Source organism: Diabrotica virgifera, chromosome 4, assembly GCF_917563875.1.
Source record: "Diabrotica virgifera virgifera chromosome 4, PGI_DIABVI_V3a".
NCBI lineage: Eukaryota > Metazoa > Arthropoda > Insecta > Coleoptera > Chrysomelidae > Diabrotica > Diabrotica virgifera.
Window position 1 is genome coordinate 140,184,710 of NC_065446.1, and position 16,214 is coordinate 140,200,923.

A 16,214-nucleotide genomic window follows, 5' to 3' on the forward strand; every position below is an offset into this window, starting at 1 on the left:
ACAGTGTTTTCCCAGAATCCACCCAGTGTTTTATAGAGAAAAACAGTAATAAAGAACTAAGAGATTTGCCTTTTGGGGAAATAATACATTACAACATGGAAAGTCATAGACCCTCATCCACCTGAGAGGAACCTATTCCGGCTCCAGTCAGTCAACCTGGGAGCAAGCTGGAGCGTTTCAGCTTAATTTTCATTTTTTTACACCTGGACTTGCAGGAGGTTCAGTTTTTGCACCACCAAGGTGCTCATTTTCCGATATGCTGTAGCAACCTTTTGAGAAGTCAGTTGGGATTGTTTGGGAACAATTAGTGTTTGTGGTAATAACTTTTTGTATATGGTGTTTCATATCACAGACATTTGGTTAATGTATTACGTTTATTAATTATTTTTCTCAAGATTTAGCTTGAATTTATTTTCTGTTTAATATAGGTACATATAAGGTTAGTAGGTTCTCAAACTGTTGATCTACGGTAAGTTTTTGTGCACAGGAATAAGCCTAGAAAATTAGGTTTTTATACTTTATTATTGGCTTAATATTTATTTTGTAATATTACTTGCTTGTTTCCCAAAGATTTATTGGTTTATTCGCTTTATTCCATTTGTTCGGATAATTTAGGTCATCGTTCGGTATTTATTTATTAATTCATTTTGCTTAATTCATTATTGTATTTTCTCTTCGTCAGGCTTGTGCCTATTTATTTATATATTTTAAATATTTTTCGGGTTTTAATATAGTTGTACGTAGCAAGCGTACTATAACCATTTGGTAAAGAGAACTCATGTGAGTTGTACCCTATGTGTAAGTAAGAGGTACTTATGTAAATTTTGTACAGGTAACAGTATTGTTGTTATCTTAGATATAACTTTTGTCATGTATAACTTTTGTATAACTTTTGTCATGTTAGAGTCACAGTATATGCTATGTCTAACTCAGAGATTGCTAAAAATCTAGTAGTTATTTTTAATAAATGTTTATTTAGTTTGCATATCAGTTATTCTTATTTCCTTTATATTTACATTTACCTATATATTTAATATATTTAATATTTGACAGCAGTGTAAGAAACCTGGGAGGGTGATCGAAGATCATTTTCTTGGCGCCCATGATTTGTTAGTTTTATTTAATTGGTTCTTCTTTAATTAACACTTATTCATTTTTATACATTTTCAGAATATTATTCTTATCTTATTATTTCACCTTTTAGTCATCAGCATCTACTTTGAGCTACTGTTCTTCGACAGGAATGCAAACGAGCTGTATCCATCCTCGAGTGTCAAGTTGTTCTCTTGCATCTCCTGCTAGCCCAACTTTATTCAGTGTGCCTCTGTCTCTTCATATTTCTACTACTATCCCTTTTAATACCCCCTTCTTTTCACTTCTACATTCTTTCACTTTCCCCCACTAATAGTACTGGAAAGTAGTATTTTTCCTACTGCGGCTTCTCAACGTAGAAGCCACTTCACTCTCTTCCTTACACCTAATCTATTTTCATTTTTGTCCCACTAGTTACTCTCTTTTTCCTTACTTCTGTTGGAGTATATCTTTCTCTTTACTTTCACTCCAACAGATGTTCTTCTTTCTATTTGTTTCAGCATGTCGTGATTTTGGCTTTTGGGATTTTGGGCGCCACAGGATAATACTGGAGTTTGGGCCTGGTTTTTCCGAAGTAGGGAGTGGGGGAAAAATCAGGAGCTCGCGTGGGCAGGGACGCTACCTTCCTGAAGTAAGTCTACCCTCTATCGGGATCACAGAGAGGTACCTACCCGCTACCGCCAGCACTGTATGTAACCTATACAAACATCTTGATTTGATCTATTTTGAAGTATATAAAATGGGAAAATCCCAAAATCTACAGAAAAAACCAGTTTTTCGAATTTTTGAAGGTGGCGCACCTTACGGAAAAATCTGAAAAAAATTAGAAATATAGTTTTTGACAAAATACACAAAATAAAAAAATGTATCTGCAGCCATCCCCAAAAAAGGTATACTTAATGCCGCGTCCCACCATCAAATAATTTGATCAAACTGGTTTGAGCAAACTGAAAGTGACAGTTAGTGACGTCACATCCTGAGTGTTCGTTGTGGATAATAATGAAAAATTTTAATTTTAAATAAAGTACAAACAAGTTAGACAACTCAATACAAAAAATTTGATCAAACTAGACTGATAGTGAGAGCACAGATTTTTAGAATTTCAAAAAAACTGCAATTGTGACGTCACTTTGACGTACTTCCGGAGTTTGCTCAAACTGTTTGATTAAATTATTTGATGGTGAGACGCGGCCTTTACGCTCTTCTCAAACAAAATAAAAAATGTAAAATGCATTTTGAGGTTATGTCTGTACACTCAACCATAGATTATCTACAGTCGGAAAAATGAAAGAATACCCATGTACGAACATATAAAACACGCTGTATTTTCCTGTCACCGTGTCACAAAGAAAATTGTCCAGTGCAAGTACATGTAACAATAATTATTACATGTACTTGCGCTGGCCAATTTTTTGTCTTACACGGTGACAGGAAAATACAGCGTGTTTTATATGCTCGTTCATGGGTATTCTTTCATTTTTCCTACTGTATGCACTCAACCTAAGGACCTATAAAAATATACATGTTTTTTAAAAGCCTGTAAGCCTATCTATGTCTGTGAGTTTTTTGAAATATTTAAATTGATTGTATCCCACAAAAAAAGTAAAAATCGAAAAATTTAAATTATATGCGCTGAGTCAAAAATTTTTAATCAAATAGAACGGAAAAATTGAATTCTGGGAGTGGAGGCTTTTGTTTATCGGGTCTAGGAAAGTTGGTGGAGAACAATTCGTCGACGGTAAATTAGTCGACAAAATTTGGTCGACAAACAGTTGGTCGAATGCACAATTCATCGAATTCCTCGACGAACATTTGTTCGAATGGATTTTTCGTCGACAAACTGTTAATTATCTTTAGGATAAAGGGATTAATGGTGACAAACGACGGATTATTGGTTTTTATTTTGTTAACTGGAATATTGTATTATACATATCTAAATTTATTTTTTGGGGTTTTGTTAATTTTTTTTAAATCTTAATTATTTTTAAATTTAAATTTTTTAAATTTAAATTATTTTCACTTTAATGGCATATAAAACAACATAATGCTATTCTACATCCCACCAGAATGAAAACAATGGGAACCTTCTCTGGTTACACTCCGAGGCTTCTACAATTTGCAAGCCATACGGATGCTGAGACTAAGGAAGATGAGAGAATTCTACAATTTATAATTCACGTCCCATCTGCTCAGCGCGGTAAAGTTCCAACGAGAATGGTTCCCTTTGTACTCTAATCAGAGTAAATGTAAATCAAAAATGAATAACCATTTTCAATTTCGTTGCAAAACGAAAATACAGCCGAACCATATTCCAGTCCAATCAGAGAGTGCATCAAGCACCCCTACCGGTTTCGAAACTTATTAGTCTCTCATCAGAAGGCACATATGCTGCTCTCCCTGATCCAACCAAAACAAACCCCAGCGTGCAGTCCCGGATTACAACGAACGAAATGGCATAGATGCCCTAGCGGCAACTGCTAGCAAAAAGACTAAGTTTCCACTCTAATGGCATATAAAACAACATAATGCTCTTCTACATCCCACCAGAATGAAAACAATGGGAACCTTCTCTGGTTACACCTCCGAGGCTTCTACAATTTGCAAGCCATACGGATGCTGAGACTAAGGAAAATAAGGGAATTCTACAATTTACAATTCACGTCCCATCTGCTCAGCGCGGTTATTCATTTTTGATTTACATTTACTCTGATTAGAGTACAAAGGGAACCATTCTCGTTGGAACTTTACCGCGCTGAGCAGATGGGACGTGAATTGTAAATTGTAGAATTCCCTCATCTTCCTTAGTCTCAGCATCCGTATGGCTTGCAAATTGTAGAAGCCTCGGAGGTGTAACCAGAGAAGGTTCCCATTGTTTTCATTCTGGTGGGATGTAGAATAGCATTATATTGTTTTATATGCCATAAGAGTGGAAACTTAGTCTTTTTGCTAGCAGTTGCCACTAGGGCATCTATGCCATTTCGTTCGTTGCAATCCGGGACTGCACGCTGGGGTTTGTTTTGGTTGGATCAGGGAGAGCAGCATATGTGCCTCCTGATGAGAGACTAATAAGTTTCGAAACCGGTAGGGGTGCTTGATGCACTCTCTGATTGGACTGGAATATGGTTCGGCTGTATTGTCGTTTTGCAACGAAATTGAAAATTGTTATTCATTTTTAAATTATTTTATTTAAATGAAAAAATTGGCTGCGGTGGGAGAGTAGACAGAAATATAAACCGATATTTTAATTAGTGATGTACCGTTTTTCTTTTTGGTGTCGGCGCACTTGCGAACGGAGCATTTCCGGACAAGTCAAATGGGGCACTTGCGGACAAGATGAAATATGCAAGATGCTGAGGTAAATAAATTGTTAGGGAATCGTGGCATTTCCGTACAATGTTTTCGACTGCAATAATCAGTCAATATCAATAAAAAAAAGTAAAGAAATCGTAAGAATAAACTTCCCTTCACACTTTATCCAAGGATTAGGACTGGCAATCTAGAAAATAATTTTTTTTGATATGTTACAAAGAAACTAACTTTATATATTGGCGCGTTTCCGCGCAAAAAATCCATTCGATCAAATGTTCGTCGACGAATTATACATTCGATGAATTGTGCATTCGACCAACTACTGTTTGTCGACCAAATGTTGTCGACTAATTATTTTCCGTCGACGAAGTGTTCTCGACAAAATTTCCGACACCGTTGTTATCTTAACGGGGTACCCTTTTAGGCATATTTATATCTATAACATATGGACACCTCCAATATTTTGTCCCCTAATAATCAATAACTATTAGTTGAATTGAATGTCTTTTACTTGCATTTATTATTTTTCTATAACTATTCTTATCTATATTCTAGGTGGAAATAAAACTTCCAGAAATTTCATTAAGCACAGAAACGTGGATAACTCTTATCGAACAATTCCTCATGCTTATTCTTATAATAGGGAGATGGATGTTGCCAAAAGGTGATCTCACCAGAGATCAACTCAGCCAGCTTTTGCTCGTCTATATCGGTATGTGGTAATTTAATTTTCTAGGAAATAACTTTGCAATTTTGTCACCGTTGTTGTCCCATTGCCAAGATAAATATTGACATTCATCGAAGCAAAGGATGTACTTAAATTTAGTGGTTTGTATGTCACGGACGGTTAATCGTTTAATATAATAAAACAAAACCGTACAACGTAATAACAGTAGATTTTTTGTATTCGGGAAATTAATATTTATGACAAAATATAGAAAATTGTAAAGCAAGCCATTCTACAAAACAAAAGAGATGGAAAGAATTATATATTATGTTATATTTTGCAATTATACACTCACTGAAAAAAATATTGCATATTTTATTTTTAGTCTTCTTTTTAAAGTATATTTTTTCTTTTAAAAAGTTTTGTACAGTTTATTGCTAAAATAAAACAATATAAAATTTTTTTTTAAGAAACGCTTTTATTTAGTTTTATGAGTGACTAAAAGTTAAAATATAAAAAAATCAACTAAAAAGCAAAAAATAAAAAAAATTAAACTCAAAGGATTATTCGAAAAAAACGTTTGTTAAAAAAATGAAAAAATCTAACACATTCGTTAAAGAAAAGCGTGGGGCGAAAACCATTAATTCGATGAAAACGCGACGCTTTTCTTTAACGAATGTGTTAGATTTTTTCATTTTTTTAACGAACGTTTTTTCGAATAATCCTTCGAGTTTGATTTTTTTTTATTTTTTGCTTTTTAGTTGATTTTTTATATTTTAACTTTTAGTCACTCATAACTAAATAAAAGCGTTTCTTAAAAAATGTTATATTGTTTTATTTTTTACTGTTTGGTCTTACACTTTTCAAACATTAAAATATATCGTCATGTTTAAAAAAAGGATGTAGGTATATGACAGATACCTTTTTTGCATTTATTTTAACTTTTGATACATACATTGTACATTTTCTGTAATTTCTTCATACATTTCTTAAATCAAAATCATTATTTACGACTATTACAGTTTTCGCAGTATTTCCATCTCTTGTAATACTTTACTATTGCACGGTGTAGACGCTCTTAATTTCTCGCATTGCAGTTCATCGATGCGCAAGCCGTCTAAAGGTACGTATCCATACAAGGGTAAACCTCGCTCGGTGTATTAGCTCCACTTAGTGGATACGTCGGTGATCGCCGCTTGGCCCGTACACTCTTCGTTTCAACCGGTTTGCGGTTTATATGTAAGGGAGCGCATGCTGTATCCATTTGAGCAGCTACACCGAGCGGGGTTCACCCTTGTATGGATACGTACCTTAATGATCGCACTCGGCTCAATGAAACGTAAGCTTTGCAGGCTCAATGCAGGCTTTTAAGCCTGCCCTTACGCAAACACTTTTGGGCCCAAGTTCACGACAGCGCAGCGTAGTCAACAGTCGAACCTTGCGTTTTATGGACAGTCGAAGCCCACGACAATACTAAGGGCAGCATTCGTCCCTCTGCGGTGCCATTACTTTTTTTCGCTGCAAACTGGATAGAAATCGGACAGAAACTGGATTTTGAAACTTTATTGTTTATATATGAAGCATAACGTAAACAAATAACGTAAAAAGTGAAATTATGTATAGTTCATATAATTATCTACAATCTGTAAAAGTTTTAAGTTTCTACATTGTAAAAAAACAAGAGAATTTAAGCATTTTCCATTAAAATCGCTTTTTTTTAATTAAACAATTCATAAACATAAAAAAAGTTTTGATCGACTATTCGTGTATTATTCCCACGAATCCATATGTCTGCAAAATTTCATTCATTTCCATTGAAGAAAAGGCAGTCAAATTAACGTCTAAAAATTGAAAATTCAAACGATTGAACTAAATAAAAGCGTCTAATAAGTTATTCTGGACTATTTTACGTATATCTATTATCTATTCATTGTCAAGTAATGTGTACAATATGTATATTGAAGCTATTAAGGCCCAGAAAAAAAAATAAAGCCCCGGGAGTTGACGAAATTCCAGCAGAATTGTATATCGTACGTGGCGGTCACCTAGCAAGTCATATCCACGCGCTCATCAAAGACATATGGCAAGAAGAGAAAATACCCGACGCGACGACTAGAAGAAAAGTATAGTATGCCCGATCTATAAAAAAGGAGACAAACTCCACTACAAAAACTACCATGGAATTTCTCTACTACGTATCTACAGCATATAAAATCTTCACGTATTGTATACTTATTATAAACCAGCTGCCCAGCGGCTCCAACCACTAGCAGAAAATATTATTGGAGATTATCAGATGGACTTCAGATGGAGAAGGTAGACAATGGATCAAATATTTACAGTCAAGCAAGTCTTGAGCAAATCATGGGAACACGACATTGATGTTCACAACGTGTTTGTAGACTTCAAACAGGCATACGACTCAGTCAAAAGGAACATACTATACTATATATTGGCTGAATTGAGCTAACTAGGCCCATTAAAGCCACAATGGATGAATCTCAGGCAAGTGTACGAATACAAAACCACCGAACAGACTTTTTCAAAATCTCACAGGGACTGAAGCAGGGAGATGGGCTAACAACATTGTTTAACCTGGCACTGTAGTATGCGGTTAGGCAAATGCAAACTGGACAAGGAAACCTACTCACCAACAGAACGTAACAACTGGCCGCTTATGCCGATAATATTAATATTATGAGTAGAACATCAACAACTATTCTAAATGGGAAATATTCATTTAGAATAGTTGATTATAAAAATGCCACAAGTAAATAGTAGAACATCAACAGGAGCATAGGAAACATCTTCTTCACGTGCCATCTCCGCGACGGAGGTTGGCAATCATCATGGCTATTCTGATCTTAGATGCTGCTGCTCTAAACAGTTCGGTTGATGTGCATCCGTACCATTCCCTCAAGTTACGCAACCACGAAATTCGTCTCCTTCCTACACTTCTCTTGCCCTGGATTTTCCCCTGTATAATCAACTGAAGTATGTTGTATCTCTCATTACGCATAACATGCCCCAGGTACTGCAGCTTTCGTGTCTTGATGGTTTCCAATATTTCCAGTCATTTGTTGACTCTTCTCATGACTTCGTTGTTTGTTAAGAAATATAACATTTAAATTTTAACGTTTTAAACGTTTTAAATAGGAAACATACGCAGAGTTAAAAATGCAAAAAAGGCTAGGTCTATAAATTAACACAGAAAAACAAAAATAGAAGATATATAGTTCCACAAAACATTATAGATGAATATTGACATTGAAACGGTTGGAAAGTTTACGTACCTGGGAGTAGACATATATACCGACGGATCAGAAGATGAAGAAATACGGAAGAGGATAACGCAGGCAAACAGAGCTTATTTAGCACTCTCCCATATATTTCGACCTAAAAGTGTCTACCGAATTACAAAGACGAAAATCTATAAAACCTTAATTCGACCAATAGAATGCTATGGCAGTGAAGCATGGGTCCTGAAAGAAACATACAAAAACAAACTCGACACATTCAAAAGGAAAGCACTGAGGAGAATACTAGGACCTGTGAGGGAAAACGGAATCTTCAGAATTCGATACAACAACGAGCTTTATCAACTTTATAGGGAAACATCCCTGTCAGACTTTATTATAGGATACAAAGATTGCAACGGACCGAATATGTGATAAGAATAGAAGAGAATAGGCTACCAAAAAGAGCACTAAACGCTAGAATGCAGGGAAAGAGACCAGTTGGAAAGCCAAGAAAGCGCTGGGAAGAGACAGTAAGCAGCGACGCACAAGCGCTTTTAGGAGTCCGTGTATGGAGAATAGCAGCCACAGACAAGCAAGGGTGGAGGCAAAAAATAAAGGAGGTCAAGGCTCAATTTGGGCTGTAGTGACGTAGAAAAAGAAGAAAAACTGTTGAACTATGTTGTCTGATTGTGTTGTCTGATTTTGCTTATAACATTTTAATTATAAGGAGAAGCAATAACGACAATAGAACACTATGGGCCGGTATTTCAACAGCTAAATACTTAAGCTTTTGCTTAGCTAAGCCTGTGTCAAAAGTTAAGGAGAAGCTTAAGCCGGGTGCCGTATTTCCATCATTTCCTTAACTAAACTGATGCTCAACTGTACAATTAATTGGTTTGGTAACCTATGAATACGTCAAAATGCCAGAACTAACTGTTCTGAGGTAAAACCACTACTGTTGACATTTAATTTTAACTTGTCATCTCGTCATCTGTATCAATGTCATTTACTTCACTTAACTTTGTGTACATGGTACATGTGTTGTTAGTTTATTGTCTATATTTTCTCTGGTTATATTTTTATTGTTATTTTGCATAAGCAATAGATCCGTCTTTGTAATTTTGTTTATTGGATATATTCCTTAAAATGTCAAATTGGAATGTAAGTTTACTTTTGTGAAATAAATATACCAAGCATTGTAGAAATAAATAATTTTCAGGTGCCTTCACCTTCCAAAATGAGTAAGAATTTTAATAATCGTTAATAATCCAATAATAACGTTTTTACGTAAAAGTTGTTTTCAAAATAACTCTAATTATTAATCTATAGAAATAACCTCAAAAATCAGAAAACAAATTTTAAGCAAAGGCTTAAACCAACTCTCGCGCGAGCTTAAAATTATTTGGTTTAAGCCTACGCTTAAGCCTCAAATTGAAGTGGAAATACAGACATCTAAGCTTAAGCTCAGGCTTAAAGTAAGCTTTGGCTTAAGTGCGTTTGGCAATACCGGCTCTACGACTCTTTATATGACTAGATTATCCTAGGTTTAACCAAAGCGTTTGGGTAAATCCCGAAATAAATTTCATTTTCGACCTTTGATTGAATATTTTTAGTCAAACCTAGAACTTTTCAGTAAAACGTCGAAATAAAAATAATCGGTTTCGGGCATTGTCCAGACGATCCTGGAATCGACTGACAGACTCGGCCAAATCTCGATCGGCGAAAATTTTATTTGATCTCAAAGATAGGAAATGGACCGCCATGGTCAACTGTGAAAGAAGATACGTCAATCGGAGTAAAAGCTAAGTATCACCATACTGACAAAGCCATGTATCGTCGTCACTAAGAGAGGAAGAAAATTATTCAACAGTTAAGATTACTTCTTCAGATGTCATCATCAATCATCATCATTGGCTCTACAATCCATAGTGCGACTTGGCTTGTTCCAGAATCAGGTTCCATTCCTTCCAATCCTTCGCCTTGGTTTTCCAATTTCGTACTCTTAATACTGGTAATACTGGTAAGTCGTCTTCCACCTGGTCCTTAAATCGTGCTCTGGGCCTATCTCTTCTCTACACTCCATCCGGTTTTTGATTATAAATGTGTTTTAACGGCTCTATCTCATTCATTCTCTTCTCTAAGTGGCCTAGTCACCGAAGCCAAACCGCTCTTCATCACTTTTTGTTTTCGTCCACGTTTCTGACGCGTAAGTGAGGACGGCCTTCTTCAGATGTAGATTGTTGTATTTTCCAAATAGAGAGCTCAGGCGCACATACTCGCGTATTTTTTAATCAGGTTGTGTGCGCTGAAAGCACACTTGGTGCAGACTATGAACAATTGCCATCTAATAGACTCCATATTGTGAGGTTCTAACCTCAGGACCTGCAACCCACAATTTGGATTACAGGTCCGTCATCGCAAGTCAAAAGTTTAAACATTACATAATATTTTATAGAAAAATATAACTGCATAACACCTTTATACCATTTAAAGGATTTTCACTTAGATATTTTGGTGGCTTAAAGTATGTATACCTACTTGAAACACTGGTATATATGTATACTGATGATGGAGTTATTATTCCTAAAACGTTTTGTGATGTAACCTGAAAGGGTCTTTTTTAACATGAATATACGTTTTATAAAGGATTTTAATTGATTTTTTGTGATTAATGGTATTCAGACGACTACAGGAAATTTTTTACTTCTTGGTAGATTGGCATCTACGGATTGCTATTTAAAATATTAATGTAGGTAACTTTGTTTTAATTATCCTTGATAAAGCTTTTATCTTCTAGGTACCGCTGCGGATATTCTTGAATTTTTTGATTCTTTCAAAGATGATAAGATCGCATCTGAACCAGTATTGGTGCTATTGACGTTAGCAATTTGGTCTTGGAGCTTAATGCAGTTTACTGTAGTATTAACTGCCACCAAAGCTAGAAAGTCAAGACTTACAACAACTACATCAACAATTGAGAAGTATGCATACCATTTTTTCAATACAATAAACTGTAAAACACATGTTTTCCATACAATATTTCCGCTATCTCTTGTATATTTTGATGAGTAGCATTCAAATATGCAATCGAAAATGGTCTTCAGTCCCTTTGGTCCGTTCTGAAACATAAAAGAGACATATAGCAATATAAAACGGATTGTAGAAAATATCCAATATAATAGATACAGCTGTTACTTATGTGGAGATCTTTAAGTAATAATTGCTATATTGTTTAGCTTTTAGGCTGGGTATATAAAGTGTTGTTGCTTTCTTTGGGAATGAAATAGCCGCAGTCACAAAAACCAACTTCCTGGAATGTTATAAAGATGACATCGATAAAATACGAACACGATAAAAACCACAAGGAATATATGAACAACCTACTGAAAACCTTCAGATGATTGATTCCCACTTGGACCCTTTCACACAAAGTCTTGGAGATGTTAGTGATGAACATAAAGAACATTTCCATCAAGAAAAACGTTCAAAACGTGGAAAACATGGAAAAACGATATTCAGGAAAATGGAGCGCTTTTACCGTTTTTGGATTCAATGTAAACATTATATATTTTTTGTTGTGCACTGTAATTAATACAAAGAAAACAGTTATTATTTCAATACTGCGAATAAAATATTGGTATTAATTCGCATTATTTCTTAATCATTTAATTACAAAGTAAAACGAATTTTGATACAATCTAATTGAAGTACGTTTAAAAATAAAAATATTCGAAATTCATCGATTAGATAAAAATTACTGGAAAAAGATAACTATCTTTAATTCTTCTGATACTATTTTAATTCTAATATAACGAGTTTGATTTTTACTAGTACCTATGGGTTTTTCTAGAGATATACACCCATACCTCGCTTTACGGCCTAGATACGTTCCACGAAACATGGCCGCAAAGCGAAATGCCGTATAACGAATCAATTATTCTAATACAAATTCATAAAAATTTAATGGGATCGGTTCCAAATTTGTTAAATATGTTACATGGTTTGCCGTTAAAAATGCATTTTATCTGTTTATTTTATTTAAATCAAAAATACATAAAAAAGCACATACACTGGTATATAAAATAATAGATTCCAAAAACCAAAAATAATCTACAAACTCCAAGCTTTCTTGTTGTATCTCCATATAACAGTAAATGATTTTTATTTAGTCCTGTAACAGGCCTGGATTTTTGGACAAATTAGAAGTGGTTTTAGCTTAAAATGACTAGTGACATTTGCACCAAGTAGCAAAGTTAATCGTTTTTAGACCATTTATAACCAGGCGCAGATTTTTCGGTTTTTGAAATGTACGTGCGATCACGCATTTGCTTCCAATAAAGTCCTATTTTGTCTACGTTAAACACTTGTTCAAGTTTATAACTACCTTTTTCTATAATTCCCTTTAAAATGTTAAGATATTCCTTAGATGCGGCCTCATCTCATTTTATTTTCTAATTATGCATAAACAAGTGGAAATAGAAAAGACTGTGCATCGAGATTGCGTTTGCTCGAGAATGACAACATGGGGCAGTTATAGCGAAAAATTTTAGGCCGTAAATCAAAACCGTGCCGTAATTGAACAGGGACGTTATAGCGAAATGCCGTATCCAGAGCGGCCGTATAGCGAGGTATGGGTGTATTTTTTTACAAAGAAGTAAAAACTTCATGTGCAAAATGGTATAATGTTTATTTAAAAAAACTTTAAAATCATCCAAATGGATTGCAAAATTTCCAGAACATTTTCGCTCTTGTCGGACCGAAGGTAGCCCACTTTATGGTTGTTAAAGCCTTATTTTAGTGTTACATGATTATGAAATCAAGATTATAATATATAAAATGGAAACAACGCTAGGTCGATGTTAAAAATAAATTGTGAAAAAAGTAACCGTTTCATGTAATATACTAATCGAAGAAACAAAAATAAAATTTGTATAGATAGTCGACAATGGAAAGTGATGACCAGGTCATTGCTGTCGTGGTAACTCTTTTATTACTGTCTAAGGGAGGCCGCATATCAAAGAAACGTAAAACAAAAAACATGATACGTAAAACATGTAACAAATAAATTGTGAAGAACGAAACTGTTTCATGTTACATAGTGTAGAAACTACAGAGGTTGAACTTCGCAAACTCGACACAAGTCCGGTTTTATTTTTTTTTCTGGCATATCAAGGGGTGCTTTTAATGAGACTCACTTTTTCATAAAATATTTCGCCGCGGAACACCCATTTTCATCCATTTAAAGGGTAGTTTGTGGTTTTTGCGAAACGTAGCCCTTTCTGTACGTTTTTGCAAAAAATTCCTTAATAGAAATATGAAGAGGACTATATCCCCTACAATTTATTCCGCGACAGCATGTGTCTATCACCCACCGTTTATCGGGGATGGCGCCCCAAAGTTGACGAGTTTTTAAAACAGATGTTTTAAAAAAAATATTTTTCTCTAACCGTAACGGGAAGCAAGAAGAAACCCAGCGGCAATTAATCACAAATAAGTGTCTGATTTTTTGGTATGCCTTTCATTTAAGGGCAATTGCCCATTTTTTAATTACAGGGTGTTAAATTTAAAAAAAACCCTTTATATACTACCTGAACCGCTTACGATAGCATAAAAAACTTTCAGCTGTTACCCATGTACAAGTGTTATTTACAAATTTGTATAATGCACCCCCATATTTTCCCCGAAACCACCCCAAAGAAAAGGAAAATGGATAAACAAAATATGCAAAAATTGAATTTGGGCCACTACTGTGATTTTAGGGTGCAAAGAAAGTAAAATATGTGTAGGTCATAATGTATAGCAGATAGTGTCTTCTTTTATTTGCCATAAGTACGTTATCAATAAAATGAATAGGTGACGAAAAAAAAAAAACCAAAACTGGAGCCCGCCAAAGCATGCTTGGTCGAGGCATTGAAGCACAAAAAAAGGCCTTATTGTCGATTTTTGGCGCAGTAAGACGGATTTTAATGCAGTTTGGTGCGTTGGATTCGTGAGAATGTCAGAAAATTTTGTGAACTAATGTAATAAATAAGAGATCTGAAATTGCATTTTTGCATAAGAAAAATACATTTCAAAAGTGGATTTTGAAATAGGCAATTATTATAAATTTTCAACTCGGTAAATTTTCTTACTCGGGTGGATTTTGGGGTCGCTGAAAACGAATATGAGGTCGACGAGAGTGTGCAAACTACCTGGTGCCTGCAGCGGGTGTAATAAACGTCTTCCTCTGGAGTATTGTGGTAATTTAATATATAATTGGCTTAAACTCATTACTCGGGTGGTTTTTGGGGTCGCTGAAAATGAATATGAGGTCGGCGAGAGTGTGCAAACTACCTGGTGCCTGCAGCGGTTGTAATAAACGTCTTCCTCTGGAGTATTGTGGTAATTTATCATATAATTGGCTTAAACTCATTACTCGGGGTTTTTGGGATAGCTGAAAATGAATATGAGGTCGGCGAGACTGTGCAAACTACCTGTTGCCTGCAGCAGGTGTAATAAACGTCTTCCTCTGGACTATTATGGTAATTTGTTAAATAATTGGCCCAAACTTGTTACTCGGGGGTCTTTGGGGTCACTAAAAATAAAAATCGCAACGACTAAATTCTAATTTCATAGGATACCTATTATAAAAAAACAGGATTATTTTGTTCAGGATCTCCATTTGTTTTAATTTGGCGCTTAAAATTATGTTGGCAGTATTGATACATTCTTAACTAATTTCATGTAGGATTTATTGCCTTTCTCTCCCACACGTTTGTATACACTAATATAACGGTTACACTGTAAGCAAAACAGAACACGTTTTTTTTCTTATTTTGTTTTCCTGTTATTTAAATAATTTATTATAAAAAAGTGTAAAAAATATTTTTTTTTAATTTAAATTAACGTGCCTCAGCAACGCAGGCCATTGACACGGTTACAAAAGTAAGGTTTACAATATGTTTAAATTACAAGAATTAAGAAAATTAAGAATTTAAATTAAGAAATTACAATATCAGCAAAATGATAAAAAACAACATTTATATGGCGTAGTATAACCGAGAGTCTTTGAGAAAATTTATCACATTATTAAAGTTACTATTATCACTAAGAGTGGTGGTTTTGTCTTCATCCAGTTTATGTTGTCTTCGGGTGTTCGTGTATAGCTGGCACTCGACTAGTATGTGTTTGTCGGTGACACGAGTGTTGCAGGTATGATACCAAGGAGGATTTCCCTGGCTCATCAGGTAACCATGTCCAATTCTTAGTCTTCTCATGACAACTTTGTCCCTTCTACAAAGTGCTGGTATTTTTAAGGCAGGTATTCTTGGTTGAATATTATGGAGTTTTGAGTTTGTTCTATTCCAGAGGTTTTTGCCAGACTCTCAAGCACATTTGGTTTACTGTATGTTGTACCCCTTAATGAAATTATTGGCCACGGCTGCCAACTTCTTATGGCTATGTATAATGCCCCGATAAATTTCAGGAAACCGAATATTCCTGAGCAGTTTAAACTGAGTAATATCCAATTAGCTGAAACTTACCGATACAGAATGTACTTAATGGCTATTGCCAAAAATAAAAAGATTGTCATTGGAAAAATTCTTTCATCTGTTGATGCATTTACCCAGCATTTAAAAAGGGTATATTTACAAACACAAATTTGACTACATGGAGAGGACAGTAACATGAACCCAACCGATTGGGGATGGGAATTACAAAATAATGTATTAATTCCAGTTAGAATGACTCAGCCACCTGGTCCTACGCACATTTTAAATTTAATATTCTGTAGTTGTAAGTCAGACTGCGGCAACTCATGCGGGTGCAGGAAGCATGGGTTAGTTTGTAATTTAGCCTACAAAATTGTGCAGGCTCTGATTGCACAAATATTGCATTGGACTAGAGAGAGGAAGGCAATAATGAAG

The 16,214-nt window shown here is 35.0% G+C and overlaps 1 protein-coding gene across 2 annotated transcripts in view; it reads left to right on the forward strand.

Moving 5' to 3' along the window:
* The window catches only part of LOC114335267 (transmembrane protein 26), a 261,871-nt gene that overhangs the window by 161,631 nt on the left and 84,026 nt on the right, over positions 1–16,214 (forward strand). For both annotated transcript variants that reach the window (XM_050648406.1, XM_028285484.2), the window contains exons 3-4: positions 4,957–5,113; positions 11,105–11,288. In XM_050648406.1, coding sequence (XP_050504363.1) covers positions 4,957–5,113; positions 11,105–11,288 — 341 coding nt within the window. The remainder of the gene's footprint in view (positions 1–4,956; positions 5,114–11,104; positions 11,289–16,214) is intronic.